This window comes from Peromyscus eremicus, chromosome 8a (assembly GCF_949786415.1).
Source record: "Peromyscus eremicus chromosome 8a, PerEre_H2_v1, whole genome shotgun sequence".
Classification (NCBI taxonomy): Eukaryota; Metazoa; Chordata; class Mammalia; order Rodentia; family Cricetidae; genus Peromyscus; species Peromyscus eremicus.
In genome coordinates, this window is record NC_081423.1 from 66,917,194 (window position 1) to 66,936,182 (window position 18,989).

Sequence of the window (18,989 nt, forward strand, 5' to 3'; positions counted from 1 at the left end):
ATGCATTGTAGTCCATGCTCACCATTACTATTTTTAATCTACAGTTATATTTAAAAATATAAAATATAAAATCAAAAAAATGAGCAACCGAACTAAACAGAGAATTCTCAACAGAAGAATCACAAATGGTTGAAAGACATTTAAGGAATTGTTCAACATCCTTAGTCATCAGGGAAATGTAAATCAAAATGACTCTGAGATACCATCTTATACCTGTCAGAATGGCTAAGATCAAGAACACTGATGACAGTTTATGTTGGAGAGGATATGGAGCAATGGGAACACTCCTCTACTGTTGGTGGGAGTGCATACTTGTATAACCACTTTTGAAATCAGTATGGCAGTTTCTCAGAAAATTGGGAATCAATCTACCTCAAGTCACAGCAATACCACTCTTGGGCATATACCCAAGGAATGCTCAATCATACCACAAGGACACATGCTCAACTATGTTCATAGCAGCACTATTTGTAATAGCCAGAACAACCTGGAAACAAACTAGATGCCCCTCAACCAAAGAATGGATAAAGAAAATGTGATACAGATACACAGTGGAGTACTACTCAGCAGTGAAAAACAATGACATCACGCAATTTGCAAGTAAATGGATGGAACTAGAAAATATCATCCTGAGTGAAGTAATCGAGACTCAGAAGGACAAACATGGTATGTACTCACTCATAAGAGGATACTAAATGTAAAGCAAAGGATAACCAGAAGACAACCCACAGCTCCAGAAAAGCTAGCTTAAAAAGGAAAATCCAAAGAAGGATTCATGTATTGCCCTGGGAAGGTGAAATAGATGAGATCTCCATGAGTAAACTGGGGAGGGAGTGGCAATGGAGGGTAGGGGATGGGAGATGAGAACATAAGGGAACAGGATGGTCAAGCCGGAACAGAGATGGAGTGGGAGAACAATGAAAGAGATACCAAAATAGAGGTAGACACCATGGGGATAATGAGAACCCAGGTGCTAGGGAAGTTCCCAGAATCCACAAGAATGAACCCAGCTTAGACTACTAGCAATAGTGGAGAGGGTGCCTGAACTGCCTTACCATTGTAATTAGATCAGTAAATTCCCTAACTGTCATCAAAGAGTCTTTCTCCAGTAACTGATAGAAGCAGATGCAGAGATCCACAGCCAAACACCAGGCTAAGCTCCCAAGAGTCCAGTCAAAGAGAGAAGAGGGATTCTATGAGCAAGGAGCATCAAGATCATGATGGAGAAACCTGCAGAGACAACCAAACCAAACTAGTTGGAACTCATGAAATTTAGATCAATACCAGTGGAGCCTGCATGGGACTGGGCTAGGCCCTCTGCATCAGAAAGACAGTCGTGTAACCTGATCTGTTTAAGGGGACCCCTGGCAGTAGGATATGGATCCATCCCCAGTGCATGAGCAGGCTTTTTGGAGCTCACTACCTGTGGTGGAACACCTTGTATAGCCTTGAGGTAGAGGAAGGAGGCTCAGACCTGCCTCTACTGAAGATTCCAGGCTCTGCTGACTCTCCATGGGAGGCCTTACATACTTGAAGGAGGGAATGGAGGGTGGGGTGAGGAGGGAGGCTGGAGGGGTGGGAGGAGGGAAGAGGACGATCTGTGATTGGTATGTAAAATGAATAGAAAATTTCTTAGTAAAAAAGTGAACTGGAAAAAAAAAGAGTCTGGCAATCTACTTGGGGACTAGGATACTGCATGTTCTTCTATATGGCTCCCATTCCTTCTCTATCCACCTGTGCAGCCTTCTTTTCTTACAGAAAAGCCTTGGTTAAAGATGACCAAACTTAATAGTGGAGCTTGTCTCTTTATTTTCAACTGAATGTAGCCACTTTGAAATCTCTGAGTATCCGTTTCTTCCAGGACAGACTTCATTGCCTACTTCTGCAGGGAAGAGGGGTCCAGATTCCACACCTGTGTAGGGAATCCTTAGAGCTACAAAGGACACAGCCACCATTTGTCCCAGAAGCTTGCCACATCCTTACACAACTGGATGTCCAGGAAGCCCCAGATGGCCCTGACACTCCACAGTGGCTGTCTCAGCATCAGCTCTCACTCGGAGCTGCTGAGCTACATGGAAATCATTACATCCTTTGCTCACCATTCATAATGGGTTAAGCTGTGCTGTAAGGAGGAACATGGTGCTATAATGTGTCTTGACATTTTCTGGTTATCATTTGCATCTACCAAGGAAAAGCTGGAGAGAAATCAGTTATGTAATAGAAAAAGGAGCCAGGCTATTGGCAGGCAGCTTCTGGAACGCTCTTGTTATTATAGACTTCCCATTGACTGTCTCCAGTGACACCCATGCTTCTAGCATTATGGAGGCTATAAATTAATTTGTGCATTCAGCCCAGCCAGAGCCAACATGAAGGCAGCCACAGTCTTGGTTCTGGTGGCTTTGATCACCATGGAGATGGACAAGGCCTATGCTATGTCTTCTCATGGAGGTAAGTGTATTAAGGAGATCCGAGCTGAAAGCAGAGAGGGATCATAGCACACCAGGGCCTGAGGCTCATTTACAACAGGGGAAAGCCATGTGCCCACTGCTGGGATCGAATTCACTTCCTTTGGCCTGTAACAGTGATCATCTTATCTTTCTTAAGAGAGAGAGAGTTGCTTTTCCCAGAAGCCTGGAGAGATCAGGAGAGCTCCCCTAATTTGGAGATGTGCCTTGAATGTGGGGTTCACTGGAGTTGCTGCTCAGAGATGAGCCTGGGGTATGGTGGGATGAGACAGGGCTGGCTGTCACTAGAGGATTATAGCATTTTCTCTGATGTAAAGAAGAGGCTGCGACAGTACAAAGTTCTTTCTACTGAGACTGTACAGGCTTGGGGAGGGAGCACACTCCCCCAATGGCCAGGGATCTCTCAGGCCTAAGAGAGAAACTGCAGCTGGTGAGGCTGAGGGAAGAGCCCCGGGTGCAAAGGAGAATACAGATTAAGCTAGTTTCCTGCAGGTGACCAGGCTTTCGGACCTCTGGCATCAACTCTCAGTCTTGTCTTTCTGACTGCTTCAGGCTCCATAAGCACCATTTTTTTTTTCAGAATTACAAAAACCTGGAGCTTGTCCCAAGTGGCCCTTAAATACTGTTGGATCTTGTAAGAAGAGATGCTCAGGAGATGAATCATGCCCTCGTAAAATGAAGTGCTGCAGCAATGGGTGTGGTTATGTCTGCTTGAGGCCTGTCTTCAAAGTGAGTATAGTCCTGTGTCTTACTTTCCTATTGTTGTGACAGCTTGACCAAGGCAACTGATAGAAGAAAGAGTTTATTGGGGGCTTACAGTTGCAGACATTGAGTCCAGGACCATCATGATGGGGATCATGGCAGGAGGCAGATGGGCATGGCGCTGGGGCAGTAGCTGAAGGCTTCCATCTTGACACATGATCATGAAACTGAGAACAGGCTAACTGGGAACACTGTGGGACTTTAAAAACTCCAAGCCTGTCTCCTATGATAGATCACACCAAACAAGGCCACAGTTCCTGCTCTTTCTGCAAATGCTCCAACAACTAGGGACCAAGCACTCTAACATACAAGCCCATCGGGACCATTATCATTCACACCACCACATCCTTTCAAGGTATGTCCAAGGGAGTAAGTGAGTTCCAAGGACATTGCTGGGACAGTCCCATGTTGCTTTGTCCACTGACTCCACACAAGAGTCTGGATGTGTCCAAGAGAAAGAACTGGAAGTACAGGGCAGCAGGACACTGGGTTACATGATCTGTGGCCCTCTCCTCTGCAAAGACAGTCCCACAGTGACTAAAATGACACAAATCACAATTACTGAGGTCCACATGGTCATAAACGGACATAGCACACTCTTCCTCCACTCCCCCAGCCTAGAAGGACTGAGTCTCCCTGAAAAGAGGTGTTCCAGGGAGGCAGAGAGATAATGAAGTGAGGGGGAGCATTCATTCATTTGAACACCTTCTGCATCAGGCAGGCAAGTGTTAGAATGGAGATTAAAAGGTAAACATAACTAGATCAGAGAAGCAGGCCTGTGTGTCAGCATGAGCTCTGCACCAGCTCCTGCTAAGTTCTAACAATGGTGACTAGCTTTGCCTGGGGGGAGGCAGAGAGATGTCAGAGTGGAGGTCAATGAGGAGAAAGCTTAAGTTAGGATACACAAAGCCCACCAGACGAGGAAGGCAAGTTCAGAAGATGGGAGATATGCTGTCCCTCTTTAAAAGGTGGAAAAATGATTGCCTTGGGTAGTTTTGATTTCTGGGGGATGGGTGGGGTTGGGGATATACTACAACAAGGCCAAAGATCCAAACAGCAATGAGCTGCCAGACATAGAGTGAGGGCTGAACAGCTAGACTTTTCTAAAGAGATGAAAATCATGATCAAATTTGCATTGTAGATGGTTGACAGCGAAGAGGAAGATGGATTCGATACTTATAAGTACAGCAGATGACCAGCCCCAGAAGATTTCTTCTGAGTCCACGGAGCCCAAGCTTGCCGACTCCCTAGCCCTAGAACTGCATCCTTAGAAGATGAAGATCTATGATGTGGTGACTGCTTCCTAGTGTCTGTGTCCAAAATAAACGATCCTTAGCATTCTCTTGTTGAAGAGTTCTTTGCACATCCTATTGACTATTCTGATTAGCAGAGCCATCCCTTTTTCCTCCCGAGAGTCCCATAATACTGAGCCCCTAGGATCCCCTCAGATCAAGGACAAGTTGTTTCTGAATAGTTCCTCTTCCCATGCCATCACTGTACCTCCAAACAAGAGAACATAAGAATATTTTCTGGGTGCGTTCTGTGACCATCAGTCTGGCCAAGCAAACAAAATGACCTGAGCATGTCCCACAGAGCAGGCCTGCTAGAGCTGCATTTACTGGGGACAGATTTCAGGAGAAGCAGGAAGGGCTCAAGAACTCCCCATTTAAGACAATACAACATCCTGCAGGACTGGATCTCTACCCCCAGGAGCACAACCATGACTTCTGGGGTGTGGGTTCTGTTTAGCATGAGCTAAGAGGCTGGGGAGCTGGTTCTGTGGTGAATAGCACATGTTGCTCTTCCAGAAGACCAGAGGTCAGTTCTCAGCATCTGTAACAGGTAGCACACAACTTCCTAAAACTCCTGCTCAAGGGGTATTTGACACCTCTGACCCCCTCAGACATCTGACCTCAGGTCACCTATATCCTACCCTCACACCAATACAATACACATAATTGAAAATAATTTTCAAATCATTAAGAAGCATGGATTAGAAGCACCAGTTCCTGTCTGCATGAGGACTTAGAACTGAACCTGAAATACCTCTAGGAATCTGGAGCTATCCACATCCTTCAGGCTCAGCACTGGTGTCTAGGAAGTGCTTCTGCTCCTCCCCTGGCCTGAGCTGGACGGCCTACAAGCCATGTCCAAGTTAGATTGTCTGGTTCCCTCAGCATTGTTGTTTTTTTTTTTAAAGGATCAGTAATGAAAAGTGAACACATCCTTTTGGGAGTAAAATTTAATCCAGAAACAACTTTATCACCATAGTTTAGTGTCCCATATCTGCCAATATCACAGTATTAGTCCTCTATGTCACACAGCTGACCTTAAAACTGATGGCCTCTGTCTCCTTTATGTAGTTCTCTCCTCTGTCGATCTTCATGTTCACCTACCTCAACCTGCCATCCATCTGTCTAAGTCTAGTCCTGCTATGGCTTCTGCAGCCAAACTCAACTCCACAGCTTTGCTTTCAAGCAGATGACTGGAAGTGTCCTGACTTACAGTCACCATAGTTTCTGCAAATTCTCCCATCTGCCCTGGTTCATTATCTTATCAGTCTAGATTCTCCTTACATTCCTTTGTTTTCTGCTCCTCAGGACTTCTGAAACCTCTTGAATTCTGCTGTGGCCTATTAACTCTGACAGCCATTTCTGTAACACATGTATATAGGTATGTATGTGTATAGAGATAGAGAGCTGGGTTTACTGTGTGTTGTGTGATAAGTGATATTAGAGTCAATATCGTCAGTTGAGGTTTGAAAAAAAACCTGTGTTTGCCTTGGCCAGGGTTACCATGGAAAGCAGAACTGCCTGGCCTGTTGCTTCCATTAAAACTTTTGTGTCTAGTCGGGCGGTGGTGGCGCATGCCTTTAATCCCAGCACTCGGGAGGCAGAGCCAGGCAGATCTCTGTGATATCAAGGCCAGCCTGGTCTACAAAGCAAGTTCCAGGAAAGGCACAAAGCTACACTGAGAAACCCTGTCTTGAAAAAAAAAAAAGAAAAACAACAACAACAAAAAAAAAACCAACAAAACTGGTGTGTCTAAAGCCAAGTGGTAGTGGTACATGCCTTTAACCCCAGCACTGAGAATGCAAAGGCCATTGTATCACTGATTTTTGTGGCCAGCCTGATCTGCAGAGCAAGTACCAGGATAGCCAGTGTTAGAGAAAAAAATACGGTTACAAAAAGAAAAAACGAAAACAAGAAACCCAACTAAACAAACAAGCAAAACACAATGAAACCACTGCTGTATCATGTTAATTTATGGTTATTCCATCAATGATGGCAAAATAAACAAACACAAATATATTTGCCTATCTTTTTGTCATAGCATGTGTATAATACAGGGGGGAAGGTTACAGACACCTAGGAATGTTTCCTCAATTTGAAGGAAGTACTAGAAACACATGGAGCAAGGCATGTGATCAAACTAACCCCTCTCTATCCCTCAGAAATAACGCTGCAAAAATGAGTTAACTCCAAAGCCAGCCACCCGATGACTGGGAAATTCCCAGAGCTGTTAGAATTTTACCACTACAGCTCCTTCTCTGAGAGTCTGTAATTGGGACAGCAAAAGAGTCAGGAACGTTACTCGGAGACTAGGGACACTGTACTTTCTCCTATGGCTCCCATCCCTTCTCTGCTCACCTATGCAGCCTTCTGTAAAGACCCGATTTACAGACAAGCAATAGTCAAAGACTACCAACCGTCATATTGGAGCTTGTCTCTTTACTTTCAACTGAATCTAGCCACTTTGAAATCTTTGAGTATCCATCTCTTTCAGGAGACATTTCATTGCCTACTTCTGCAGGTAAGAGGGGTCCAGATTCCACACCTGTTTAGGGAATCTTATCCTTAGAGCTACAAAGGACACAGCCACCATTTGTCCCAGAAGCATGCCACATCCTTACACAACTGGATGTCCAGGAAGCCCCAGATGACCATGACACTCCTCAGTGGCTGGTTTGCCATCAACTCTCATTCTGAGCTGCTGAGCTACACAGAAATAATTACATCCTTAGCTCACCATTCATAAAGGGTTAAGGACCACCATGATGTCAGACTGCTGACTCGCTCTGCCACACACCACTGGTTTAAGTGTCCTCTGCATATCCTGGTTTTTCTGTCTGTAACATTAAGACAAAATGATATAGTCTGAGACTCACTCCAATTCATCCCTTCTAGAATAGCCTTCACTTTATCTGAGCATGACTTGCTTACAGTAAGACTCCACCTTGCAGACCAAACATCCATTCATGTCTACCATCTTCCTGTGCCCCAGAGCAGGTGGCTCTGATTACCTCACTCAAATGGAGATGATCACACCGGCTGATGTAGGCAGAGGCTCCTCCTTGGCACAGTGAGTTCCAACCTTCCTCAGAACTCTCTACCTACACATGATTGACAGCCTTCATCCTCAGACTCCCTGATGCCACGTTACTGTCTCTCATGTGCCTCCTTGTTCCACCTCATGGGACAGTTGTTTCCATCACTGTCCCTGCATCAAGAGGCTAAGATCTCCTTGAGGGAAGGAGAAGGCTTTATTCCATCATCTCTGTCCTGACACACAGCAGATGTACCCACAGCCTCGGTAGGCTACATCTCCTATACAGGTCCCCAGAGGTTAGGAACATGAGGCATTTCCTAGCGACTACTAGAAAACACACAGCTGATTATGTGGGCTACACATTCTGTCTGCAGCACATATTGATCACTAGGTATCAAGCCTTATTTGTTTACTAGAACATTCTATGTCTGGGTCTCCCAAACTTGGTTTCATTTTCTGCCTCTCTTATCATTCCAATAAAATCTCTCTCTGTCTCTCTGTCTCTCTGTCTCTCTGTCTCTCTGTCTCTCTCACCTCTGTCTGTCTGCCTCTCTCCTTCTGTCTCTCTTTTTCTATCCCTTCCTTGTTCTACATAGGCTAAACCAACTCTTCTGAATGCTGCTGACTGGATGGCATTTAGTGTGTGGAAGAGTCTGGAGTGGTCAGTGTCTTCTGTCTGTGGTCACAACCCATGTTTGTTCCAGAGATTCCAGACAACCTGGAAAGACTGATGTGAAGGCTCCACTGTCTAGGTGTGCAGTGCAGCGAGTTCGTATCCACAGACCTTGCTAGTAGGTGTGAACACTGCATCCGTCCTCTCGGGTTCACAAACACACACACCCCATCTCAGTCATTATCTTTGGTATACCACTTCCCCCTCCAGCATGCACCCCGCTTCTCCCCTCCAACTCCCTCCTTTCTCTTCCGTGATGTCACTGCTTGGGGAAGACAATCTGTGAGGAACTCCTCACACTCAGCCAACTTCAGTTTCCTTCTTGATGCCATGACATCATCTTTACTCAGGATATTCCATTTTCCTCCCAGCACCCCACCTCTGTCCCAGGCCCCAGAGTCCTTATAAAGAGGGGTTCCTAGCTCAGATCAGCACAACACTCAGCCAGCTTCTGCAGCTTCTGGGCTCTGCAGTCTCAGCTCTGTTCCATCCTCTCCCCCAGCCACACCATGAAGCTGTGTGTGTCTGCTCTCTCTCTCCTGCTGGTCGTGGCTGCCTTCTGGGCTCCAGTGCTCTCAGCACCAAGTAAGTGGACCCTGCCATTGCTGCTCCCTTGGAGACCCAGTGGGTTCAGTTTTCCAGCCGGGACCAGACCAACAGTGGGGTTTGGTCAAGGGACAAAAGGGAGCTGGAAGATTCCCGACTCTGCTGTTAACAGTAGAGACTACCAGACAGTCACCAATACTGACTCTCCTGTTTCCTTAGGAATTAACAGCAATAGTAGAAAATGGTGGCCTGGAAGACAGATACTGAATTGGCTTTCTCTCTGGTTTAAGCTTGTCTGTCTCTATGACTTGATTTCCCTACCCGAAACATGAAAGAATTGAGAGGTATTCGGAGACTCAATCCAGTCTCAATCTTCTGGAATTTTTTTTTTCTTCTTCAAGGACTGTCTTTTTAGAGTAAAAGTCTCATTCTGGGTGGAGGACCATGCATTCAAGGGACCATGTTGAGGGTCCTAGTAGTCCATAGGGAAGATCTAGAATGAACAGCAGGTTTGACCTTACCCTGGCTTTTTCTTCCAGTGGGCTCTGACCCTCCCACTTCCTGCTGCTTTTCTTACACTGCTCGGAAGCTTCCTCGGAACTTTGTGACAGATTACTATGAGACCAGCAGCCTTTGCTCCAAGCCAGCAGTGGTGTAAGTACACACTGGGGGGAGGGCCAGACTCAGAAAGGGCCAGGTTCAGGTGAAAGGGCTAACAGAGGGATTCATTTCTAAGGGTTGAAGCTGTGCCAAAGAACAGTGAGGTCATGAGGTCACTTTCTGAGTTCTGATAGTGACTGAATGGTCAATAAAAGGGTGGTGGCTCTTGGAGATGAAGGTATCCAGAGTCCATGAAATCAGAAACAGTCAAAACGATGCATACTTACGTAGAAAAACCATTTAAAAGAGCAATGAAAAATTGGGAGACATCATCATATCGATCATAAAGCCCACCGTTTCCTAACATAGGGAACCCCAGGGGCCACAGCTACCCACCCACCCAGGGGTCAGAGTTCCAGGAAGTCTAGTGTCAAGGTTATGCAGGAAGGACCCCATCTACCATGGCTGCCCATAGAAGCAATGCTCAACAGAGTCAGATGCCTGTCACCCGCAAAGGACAATGCTAGATGTCCTCTAAGGAACCATGGGATTCTCATCTGTCCTCTCCTTCTTCTATAGATTCCTCACCAGAAAAGGCAAGCAAGTCTGTGCTGACCCCAGCCTGCCCTGGGTCAATGAGTATGTGAATGACTTGGAGCTGAACTCAGCTGCAGGAGGAACCACTTCAGGGAGCACCTCCTGACCCCTGTTGCTCCTCATTGAGAAGTACCTTGCTCCTTCCATTCAGAATTCCTCTCCCCTTCTTAATCAAGTATTTATATAGACTTTGTTATTTTATTTGGTGTTATTTCTACTATTTATATTTAGTTCAAGGACACGTATCTTCTATGGGGATGGTCCACCATTACTGTTTCTCTGCTATTGTGGATATGACCACGCAGTTGATTTCATATACTTTCATAATAAATCTTACTTTAAAATATAGTTCATGATTTTAAATTGATCTTCATTTGGGTTGAATATGCCTGATGCTATTATGGATAAACTACAGTTTGCAGAAACAGTGAGAATGAGTAAATACTGAGTGAGACCTTCATGTGTCTTCTTGGCTAAATGGACTCAAGACATTTCTTCAATGCCTCTAATGAGAATAGGAACATCTGTATGAGGGTGGGGACCGGTGCATGTAGATTTGCTTGGGAAGCATCAGGAAAGAAGGATGCAGAAGAACATTGTTGATCCTAAGGGTCAACATTAGATTGACATTCCAGAGGGAAACTGGGACTGGGACAACAACACAAGACAGAGGGAAGGGATGTGGCTCAGTCATAAGGGGACTTCATTGTCTTATTATCATTGTGACATTAGAAAATCATTGAACCTTACTAGAGCTCAAGTTTTCTGACCTGTAAAATGGGGTAATAGTGCCCACTGTATTGGAATGTATACAGCACCCCAGATGGTTTATCTCCCTCTCTGAACTCCAGCTTGTGTCCCTGGGAAACAAGGATTTCTGAAGTTCATATTAGGTCATAGGTCAGCAACCTAAACCACATAACAAATGGTATGACAAAGCTTAAGTGTCTGATTTGGCTGTAAAATACAATATTAAATATAAAATATAACAAAATAATTCTCAGCCACAAATTACTTCACCTAGGACAGAGAGAAATGTAGAATTGAATGAACAGTAGTTCTGATCAATGGTTCATAGACTGGTAGCATGTTGGTAGGCCATTCTGTCTAACTCATTTTGTGGAAACTGAGGTTAAAGACTGAGAAATAACCTGCCAAAGACCACTCAGTGTGTGACAGAGCGACATTGCAGCTGATGTCAACCCCCAGATCAGGCCCCTGTACTGGTATCTTTCCTAGTGACACACTTCTGAGGTCCGCAAAGGGATTACCCCCCAGTCATGTTTATTAATCTTAAAAACTGCCGGGTGGTGGTGGGGCACGCCTTTAATCCCAGCACTCGGGAGGCAGAGACAGGCGGATCTCTGTGAGTTCGAGGCCAGCCTGGGCTACCAAGTGAGTTCCAGGTAAGGCACAAAGCTACACAGAGAAACCCTGTCTCAAAAAACCAAAAAAAAAAAAAAAAAAAAAATGTAGATCTAGAAGCTGGAAAGGGTAACGAAATGTTTTCTTCCCCCAGGCTGATGAAACTAATTTTGGACTTCTGATCCCTGCCCCCTGAAGTTCAAGGGATTAAATGTGTTTTGTTTTAAGACATCAAGATTACCATGACGTGTGATAGCAGTAATTGGAAACTGGTACAATTGATAGCTGAAGAGTCATTCACTGACTGTGGCAACCCCACAGGCGCAGAGGAGAATGGAACATTCTAGAAAATAAGCCAAACATCCCCAAAGAGTACTACAAGGTGAGGTAGACATACTCCAAAGAGTTGGACTGCAGTGAGACAAGACTCTGTTTCAACAGGTGTTGATGAGGGCTGATTCCTCCCTGAGGGTTCCTGACCCTCAGAGAGAACATCTCTTAAGGTTCCCGTGGCATAGTGGGAATCTCGAATTCTTACCTGGAGGTGAATCCATCCTCTCACTTGCAGATGAGGCCTAGAGTAGAGTCATGGCCTATTTGTGTTGGCATTATTGCTGAGAGAGCAGGGTTAGGACCAGAATCAGGATCTCCTCCTTCATAATTAGTTCTTGTTCCCATATGGCCACACCCGGGGCAAACAGGGAGGGAGGAAGTCAGTTCCACAGAGGCGGGATCCCAGAAATTCTGGGACAGATCTATGAAGAAAGGCTTCGACCAGGAACAACAAAGGATGGGACTCCACCTGCTGTGTCATGTAAAACTTTGGTCTCTCCCTTCTCCTCTTGGCCAGTGACCTCCTTTTTTAGTCTACTATGAGATATCTTATGTGCTTGCTTGGTTTTACATATGGACTTTCTCCAGGTCTCTGGGTCTGCAGTAGAGCCTGAAGAGGGGAGGCAGAGTAAGGGAGGGGACCTGTGGCTTCTACACAATATCCACTTGCTAGTGTGTACTGCTCTCCTCCCTTAGGGCCTTCCTCCCACACTCTCTTTCCAATAAGCATGGGGGGGTGCAGGTTTCCCCATGATATGGCATGGAATTCTCTGGGTATATGCTTGGGGCAAAATAGCTTGGTCACACAGTTGTTCTAGTTTTCTTTTTATTTTTCAGAAATTTCAAATTGATTTTTACAATATCTATATTAATTTACAACCCTACTGTAGGAGCCAGCCAAGGAGTCAACTAGGGTCCCCTAGTAGGTGTGAGGCTGAGGAAAAAACAGAGACAGAAGAATAGATGGAGACAGAAAATCAGTGCCGGGAGGGCTTCTGATCAATACCAAGCGAGCCCTGAGTTTATTTCACAGCCACCTTATAAACAAACTGAAAGGCTAAAGTGGAACAAAGCACAGCACAGGCAGTCTAGCCTGTCCTTGATTCAAGGAACAGGCAGTTTTGTTATCTCAAACATGTGCCTCCTGCTAACATCAGCAGCCTGCCTAGAATGGGACATTTGCTAAATAATTAGTTCCTCTCCCATAAGCTAATCAGACTTTCTCACAGCCCCTGTACTTTTTCTAGGAGCCTTATCAGAGCTTTCTCTCAGCTTCTGAAGAGACTAGATCAAGCAAGCCTTGAAGTCTTTTGGGTCAGAACAGACTTAACCTCAAGCTGAGTCACTGTGGGAAACTGAGTCACTGTGGGCTCTCACACCCTACCAACAATGTATAAGTGTTCCTTTCTCTTCACATCCTTTCTATACACACAAACACACACACACACACACACACACACACACACACACACACACAAAACACACACACACACACACATTCTGACTTTATTGTGTTTTCAGATCCTGGAGTTTTCTAGATTCAGTACATCTGCAAATAGGGACAGTTGATGTCTAGCCTTCCTATTGTTGTCTCTTTAAAATATTTTTCTTTTTTAATTAATTTTTTTATTATTAAGAAACTTTCTGTTCATTTTACATACCAACCACAGATCCCTCTCCCCTCCCTCCTCCTACTTCCCAGCCATCTGCTCCCAACCCACCCCCGATTCCACCTCCTCCAAGGTAAGGCCTCCCATATAGAGTCAGCAGAGCCTGATACATTCAGTTGAGGCAGGGCCAAGCCTTTCCTCCTGAATCAAGGCTGTGCAAGGTGTCTCACCATAGGCAGTGTGCTCCAAAAAGCCCTCTCATGCACCAGGGATGGATCCTGATCCCACTGTCAGGGGGCCCCTTAAACAGATCAAGCTATACAACTGTCTTGCCTATGCAGAGTGTCTAGTCCAGTCCCATGGAGGCTTCACAGCTATTGGTCCACAGTTCATGAGTTCCCACTAGTTTGGTTTGGTTGTCTCTGTACATTCCCCCATCATGATCTTCATGCCCTTAATCATGGAATCCTTCTTCTCTCTCTCTTTGACTAGACTCCTGGAGTTTGGCCTTGTGCTTGGCTGTGGATCTCTGCATCTGCTTCTATCAGTTACTGGATGAAGGCTCTATGATGACAGTTAGGGTATTCACCAATCTGATTACCAGGGAAGGCTAGTTCAGGTACTACTCTTGCTAGTAGTCTAAGGTGGGGTCATGTGGTGATAGTTTATTTGTGCTGAAATGTGGTGATATTTTATTTGTGCTTTAATAAATAAAGCTTGCCTGGAGATCAGAGAGAAAAAGTCAGCCATTATAAGTAAACAAAGAAGTCAGGAAGTGGTAGCACACACACTTAATCCTATCACTTAGCAGGGAGGATCTCTGTGTATTCAAGGCCACACCAGAGAACCGAGCCAAGCATGGTGACACATGCCTATAATCCCAGTACCAACCATAGAGGTCTGGAGGTCTGTATAGACAGACAGAAAGTGACAGAGCTGTGTAGGAAGAGGAAGTGATGTAGCTAGGCTAAGAGAGCCAATGAGAGAACAGAACAGAAAAGGCATATAAACGTGAGTATACAGGAAGAAGCTCTCTTTGGAAGCTGTGGAGTTGGTGAGGTGAGGTTAGCTCATAGTTTGTCCTATTCCTCTAATCTTTCTCTCAGGCTTTAAACACAAATTTCTGTCTCCATGTTTTTTATTTATTAAGACCATTTAGAAATTTGTCTACAGGGTCATCCTTGTGAATTACTAGAAACTTCCCTAGCTCTCAGTTTCTCTCTATCCCCATGATGTCTCCCTCTATCATGGTTTCTTTTTCATTGCTCTCCCACTCAGTCCCTGTTCCAGCTCAACTACCCCATTCCCTCATGTTCTCATCTCCCATCCCCTACCCTCCATTGCCCCCTCCATCACCCCCAGTTTACTCGTGGAGATCTCATCTGTTACCCCTTCCCAGTGTGATCGATCCATGCAGCCCTCTTAGGGTTCTCCTTGTTAACTAGCTTCTCTGGAGCTTTGGGTTGTAGTCTGGTTATTCTTTGCTTTACATCTAGTATCCACTTATGAGTGAGTACATACCATGTTTGTCGTCATGAGTCTGGGTGACCTCACTCAGGATGAAATTTTCTAGTTCCATCAATTTGTCTGCAAATTTCATGCTGTCATTTTGTTTTATACCGCTGAGTAGTATTCCATTGTGTATATGTGCTACATTTTCTTTATTTATTCTTTGGTTGAAGGGTATCTAGGTTGTTTCCAGGTTCTGACTACTATGAATAATGCTGCTATGAACATACTTGAGCATGTGTCCTTGTGGTATGATTGAGCGTTCCTTGTGTATATGCCCAAGAGTGGTATTGCTGGGTCTTGAGGTAGATCGATTCCCAATTTTCTAAGAAACCATTATATCAGTTTTGAAAGTGGATGTACAAGTTTGCACTCCCACCAACAGTGGAGGAGTGTTCCCCTTGCTGGACATCCTCTCCAACAAAAAGCTGTTATCAGTGTTTTTGATCATAGCTATTCTGACAGGTGAAAGATGATATCTTAGTGTTGTTTTGATTTGCATTTCCCTGATGACTAAGGATGTTGAACAGTTCCTTAAATGTCTTTCAAACATTTGAGATTCTTCTGCTGAGAATTCTCTGTTTAGCTCTGTAGCCCATTTTTTAATTAGATTGTTCAGGATCTGGATGTCTAGTTTCTTGAGTTTTTATTTATTTTGGAAATCAACCCTCTGTCAGACGTGGGGTTGGTGAAGATCTTTTCCTATTCTGTAAGCTGTTTTGTATTATTTACCATGTCTTTTGCCTTACAAAAGCTTCTCAGTTTCAGGAGGTCCCATTTATTAACTGTTGCTCTCAGTGTCTGTGCTACTGGTATTATATTTAGGAAGTGGTCTCCTGTGCCATTGCATTCAAGACTACTTTCTACTTTCTCTTTGTCAGGTTCAGTGTAACTGGATGTATGTTGAGGTCTTTGATCCACTTGGACTTGAGTTTTGTGCATGGAGATAGGTATGAATCTATTTGCAATCTTTCACATGTTGACATCCAGTTATGCCAGCACCAGTTGTTGAAGACGCTTTCTTTTTTCCATTGTACAGTTTTGGATTCTTTGTCAAAAAATCAGGTGTTCATAGGTATATGGGTTAATGTGAGGATCTTCAATTTGATTCCATTGGTCTACATGTCAGTTTTTATTAATTAAAGTATATCCAACCAAAAGAATGTATTCCCCCAGCTCCATCTCCTATGCATCCGACGCCCTTCCAGAGAATGACAGCTGTCACTCTTAGGAGTGCATTCAGACATTTGCAAACCTTCACAAAATGTCAGCAACCAGGACAATGTAAGCAACAAGAAGTGACCACTCACCTGGCCTTAGCTTTGCTTTCTCAAATTTGTCCAAACGTGGTTTGGCCTTCTCCCCATGGCCCTCTGTGATAAAATTTAATTTAGACATAAGCTTTAAAATGTTACTATGTCTTCCTTTTATTCAGTTCATTAAATAAGAGTTACTAGAAACATTCTTGGTAAATTCACAAGACTGTCTTACTTCATGAGATTCTCTTGCATTCTATACTCAGCAACTTTAATATACAAAAATATCACTTTATTTTTTTCATAATTAAATCCATCTCCATTTCGTCGAGTGGTAGAAAATTTCATCTGGCTGACAAGATAAACATGGTGGCTTCCTGGTTCTTTTCCCTATTGAGAACGATCTCTTGCCTGTCTGTCTTTCCTTCTCCTACTCCTCCCACACAAGCCTGGACTCCGCTGGCATCTGATGAGATGCTTCTCAGCACTTTGGGACACTGGATCAGCCCTGCTGATCTGTCAGTTACTTTACATGTCCTCTGAGGTCATGTTGCTGCTCTGCTCCTCTTGCCCACTCAAGCCCCTCTGAACAAGCATGGTCCCAGCTATGACAACTAGGGACAAGGAAAGGGCTAAACAAGCCACCATCAGTGATGAGAAGAAATAAGCAAGGGCTATAATCATAATAAGATTCAGGACTCTGGAGGGCTACCTGGAAACTCACTCTTTAGAAGGTGTTCAGATTAGGCTGTAATCTATCCTAAATTCTCTAAACTGTGTAAAACAATTGTTTTTCAGATTGTGTACTGTCCGGGGAGACTCCATTTTTATAAAAGTGGGTTGTGACTCTATTTTGAGAATGAAGAATGACTGTGCACCTGGGTAGGCCATTGAATGGTGCCAACTGTCTGGCACCACCCATACCACATGGGAGAAAACTCATTTACTTTTAAGAGCAGAAATAGTGACACTGTAAATTTGTATGCATACAACAGAGGGGGGAGGGAGAGTTACAGGCTCACAGGAGTGTCTCTTCAATCTGAAGGAAGGACTAGAAACACATGGAGCAAAGCATGTGACCAAACAACACCCCCTCTCAAATCCCTCAGAAGTAACCATACAGAATGAAATGACTTCAAAGCCAGCCACAGAATGACTGGGGCATTCCTGCAGCTGCTGGTGTTTTACTACTACAGCTCCTTCTCTGAGAGTCTCTAATGGGGACAGCAAGAGTCAGGCACTCTACTTGGGGACTAGGGCCACTGCATTTTCTCCTGTGGCTCCCATCCCTTCTCTGCTCACCTATTCAGCCTTCTTTTAAGGCTTGGCTTACAGAAAAGCATTGATTAAAAATGACCAAGGCAATCTGTAGAAGAAAGAGTTTCAGACAGTGAGCCCATGACCATCATGGTGGAGATCATGGCAGGAGGCTGACAGGCATGGTGCTGGAGCAGCAGCTGAAGGCTTACATCTTGACACAAAATCATGAAGCAGAGAACAGGCTAACTAGGAATAGTGTGGACCTTTGAAACCACAAAGCCTGTCCCCAGTTATACATCTCCTCCAACAAGGCCACAACTCCTAATCATTCTACAAAAGCCCCAACAACTAGGAACCAAGTATGCAAATGTATAAGCCCATTGGGACCATTATCATCCAAACCCCCACATCCTTCAAGGTATGTCCAAGGGAGTAAGTGAGTTTCCAGGGAAATTTGCTGGGACAGTCTCATGTTACTTTGTCTGCTGACTACACACAAAAAACTGGATGTGTCCAAGAGAAAGAACTGGAAGTAAAAGGCATCAGGAAACTGGGTTACATGATCTGGGGGTTGGGGACACTATTAGAAGCCCACATCCAAACAACAATCAGCTGCCCAACCTACACAACAGTAACATATATTCAGATGGCCTAGATCAGCCCTATGCAGGCTCCTTGGATATTGGTTCTGTCTCTGTGAGCCCCTATTAGCCCAGGCTAGTGGATTCTGTGTGTTTGCTTGTGCTGTCCCATCTGACTCCTACACTCCTTCCTCCTCTTCCTTTGTAGGATTCCCTGAGCTCCACCTCATGTTTGGCTGTGGGTCCCTGAATCTGCTCCATCAGTTGAAGGGTGAAGCCTCTCTGATGGCTATTGGGCTTAGCACCAGTCTATGAGTATAGCAATCATTTCATTGACTTTTTTCCAGTCATGTTTGGTTCTATCCTAGGTATCTGGACTATCCAGCCTCTGGGTTTGGCCCTCCAGGCAGTGTCAGGCATAGGCTCCATCTCATGACATGGGTCTTAAGCTAGACCAGTCATGGGTTGGCCACTCCCACAATTTGAATGCCATGTTTACATGTTTAAAGCCACCTAGCACATCTGGTAGGCAGGCCATATTGTAAGTCAAAGGTTTTGTAGCTGGATCAGTGTCCCAGTCCCTCCACTGGAAGCTTTGCCTTGTTACTGGAGATGTCTAGTTCAGTCCCCATATCCTCCATTGCTAGTAGTCCTAGCTAGGGTCACCCTTGAACATTCCTGGGAGTTTCCATTGCACTAGTTTTCTAGCTCCTCTCTGAGAAGCCCTTCCCCAATTCCAGTTGTCCTCTCCCAGGACTGTCTCCCTCTATCCTCCCCAACCTGTTTCTGGATCTATCTCTTATCCTCATTATTTATTCTATTTCCTTCCTCTCGGGAGATTCACACATACACACACACTTGAGCCCTCCTTGTTATTATTAATCTTTAAAAGGAAGAAACAGAAGGAGGAGGGGCAGAAGGAGGAGGAGGAAGGGAGGAGGAGGAAGAAGAGGAGGAGGAAGAAGAGAAGGAGGAGGAGAACCAGGAGCAGGAGGAGGAAGTGGAGGAGGAGGAGAAAGATGAAGAGGAGGAGGAAGAGGAGGAGAAGAAAGAGGAAGAGGAAGAGGAAGAAGAGAAGGAGGAGGAGGAGGAGGAGGAGGAGG

The 18,989-nt window shown here is 44.8% G+C and overlaps 2 protein-coding genes across 3 annotated transcripts; both read left to right on the top strand.

The window, feature by feature from the left end:
- The first annotated feature begins 2,178 nt into the window (after positions 1 to 2,178).
- Positions 2,179 to 4,422, top strand: LOC131917061 (WAP four-disulfide core domain protein 18-like). The gene is made up of 3 exons (XM_059270699.1): positions 2,179 to 2,448; positions 3,028 to 3,194; positions 4,369 to 4,422. Exons 1-3 carry the CDS (start codon positions 2,367 to 2,369, stop codon positions 4,420 to 4,422), a joined length of 303 nt encoding a protein of 100 aa, XP_059126682.1. The 5' UTR covers positions 2,179 to 2,366.
- A 4,187-nt stretch (positions 4,423 to 8,609) lies between these two features.
- LOC131916281 (C-C motif chemokine 4-like) lies at positions 8,610 to 10,129 on the top strand. 2 transcript variants are annotated; one of them, XM_059269589.1, is made up of 3 exons: positions 8,610 to 8,814; positions 9,315 to 9,429; positions 9,955 to 10,129. In XM_059269589.1, exons 1-3 carry the CDS (start codon positions 8,739 to 8,741, stop codon positions 10,076 to 10,078), a joined length of 315 nt encoding a protein of 104 aa, XP_059125572.1. In that variant the 5' UTR covers positions 8,610 to 8,738; the 3' UTR covers positions 10,079 to 10,129. The 2 variants fall into 2 exon arrangements, with proteins under 2 accessions (XP_059125572.1, XP_059125573.1); XM_059269590.1 differs by having other exon boundaries at positions 9,967 to 10,129.
- Positions 10,130 to 18,989: the final 8,860 nt, after the last annotated feature.

Excerpts from the sequence above, each read along its gene's own strand:
- LOC131917061 (XM_059270699.1), top strand. The coding sequence starts at position 2,367 with ATGAAGGCAGCCACAGTCTTGGTTCTGGTGGCTTTGATCACCATGGAG. Across the intron at positions 2,449-3,027 it reads TGCTATGTCTTCTCATGGAG|CACCATTTTTTTTTTCAGAA; the intron begins GTAAGTGTATTA and ends AGGCTCCATAAG. Across the intron at positions 3,195-4,368 it reads GCTTGAGGCCTGTCTTCAAA|ATGGTTGACAGCGAAGAGGA; the intron begins GTGAGTATAGTC and ends TTTGCATTGTAG.
- LOC131916281 (XM_059269589.1), top strand. The coding sequence starts at position 8,739 with ATGAAGCTGTGTGTGTCTGCTCTCTCTCTCCTGCTGGTCGTGGCTGCC. Across the intron at positions 8,815-9,314 it reads TCCAGTGCTCTCAGCACCAA|TGGGCTCTGACCCTCCCACT; the intron begins GTAAGTGGACCC and ends TTTTTCTTCCAG. Across the intron at positions 9,430-9,954 it reads TGCTCCAAGCCAGCAGTGGT|ATTCCTCACCAGAAAAGGCA; the intron begins GTAAGTACACAC and ends CTTCTTCTATAG.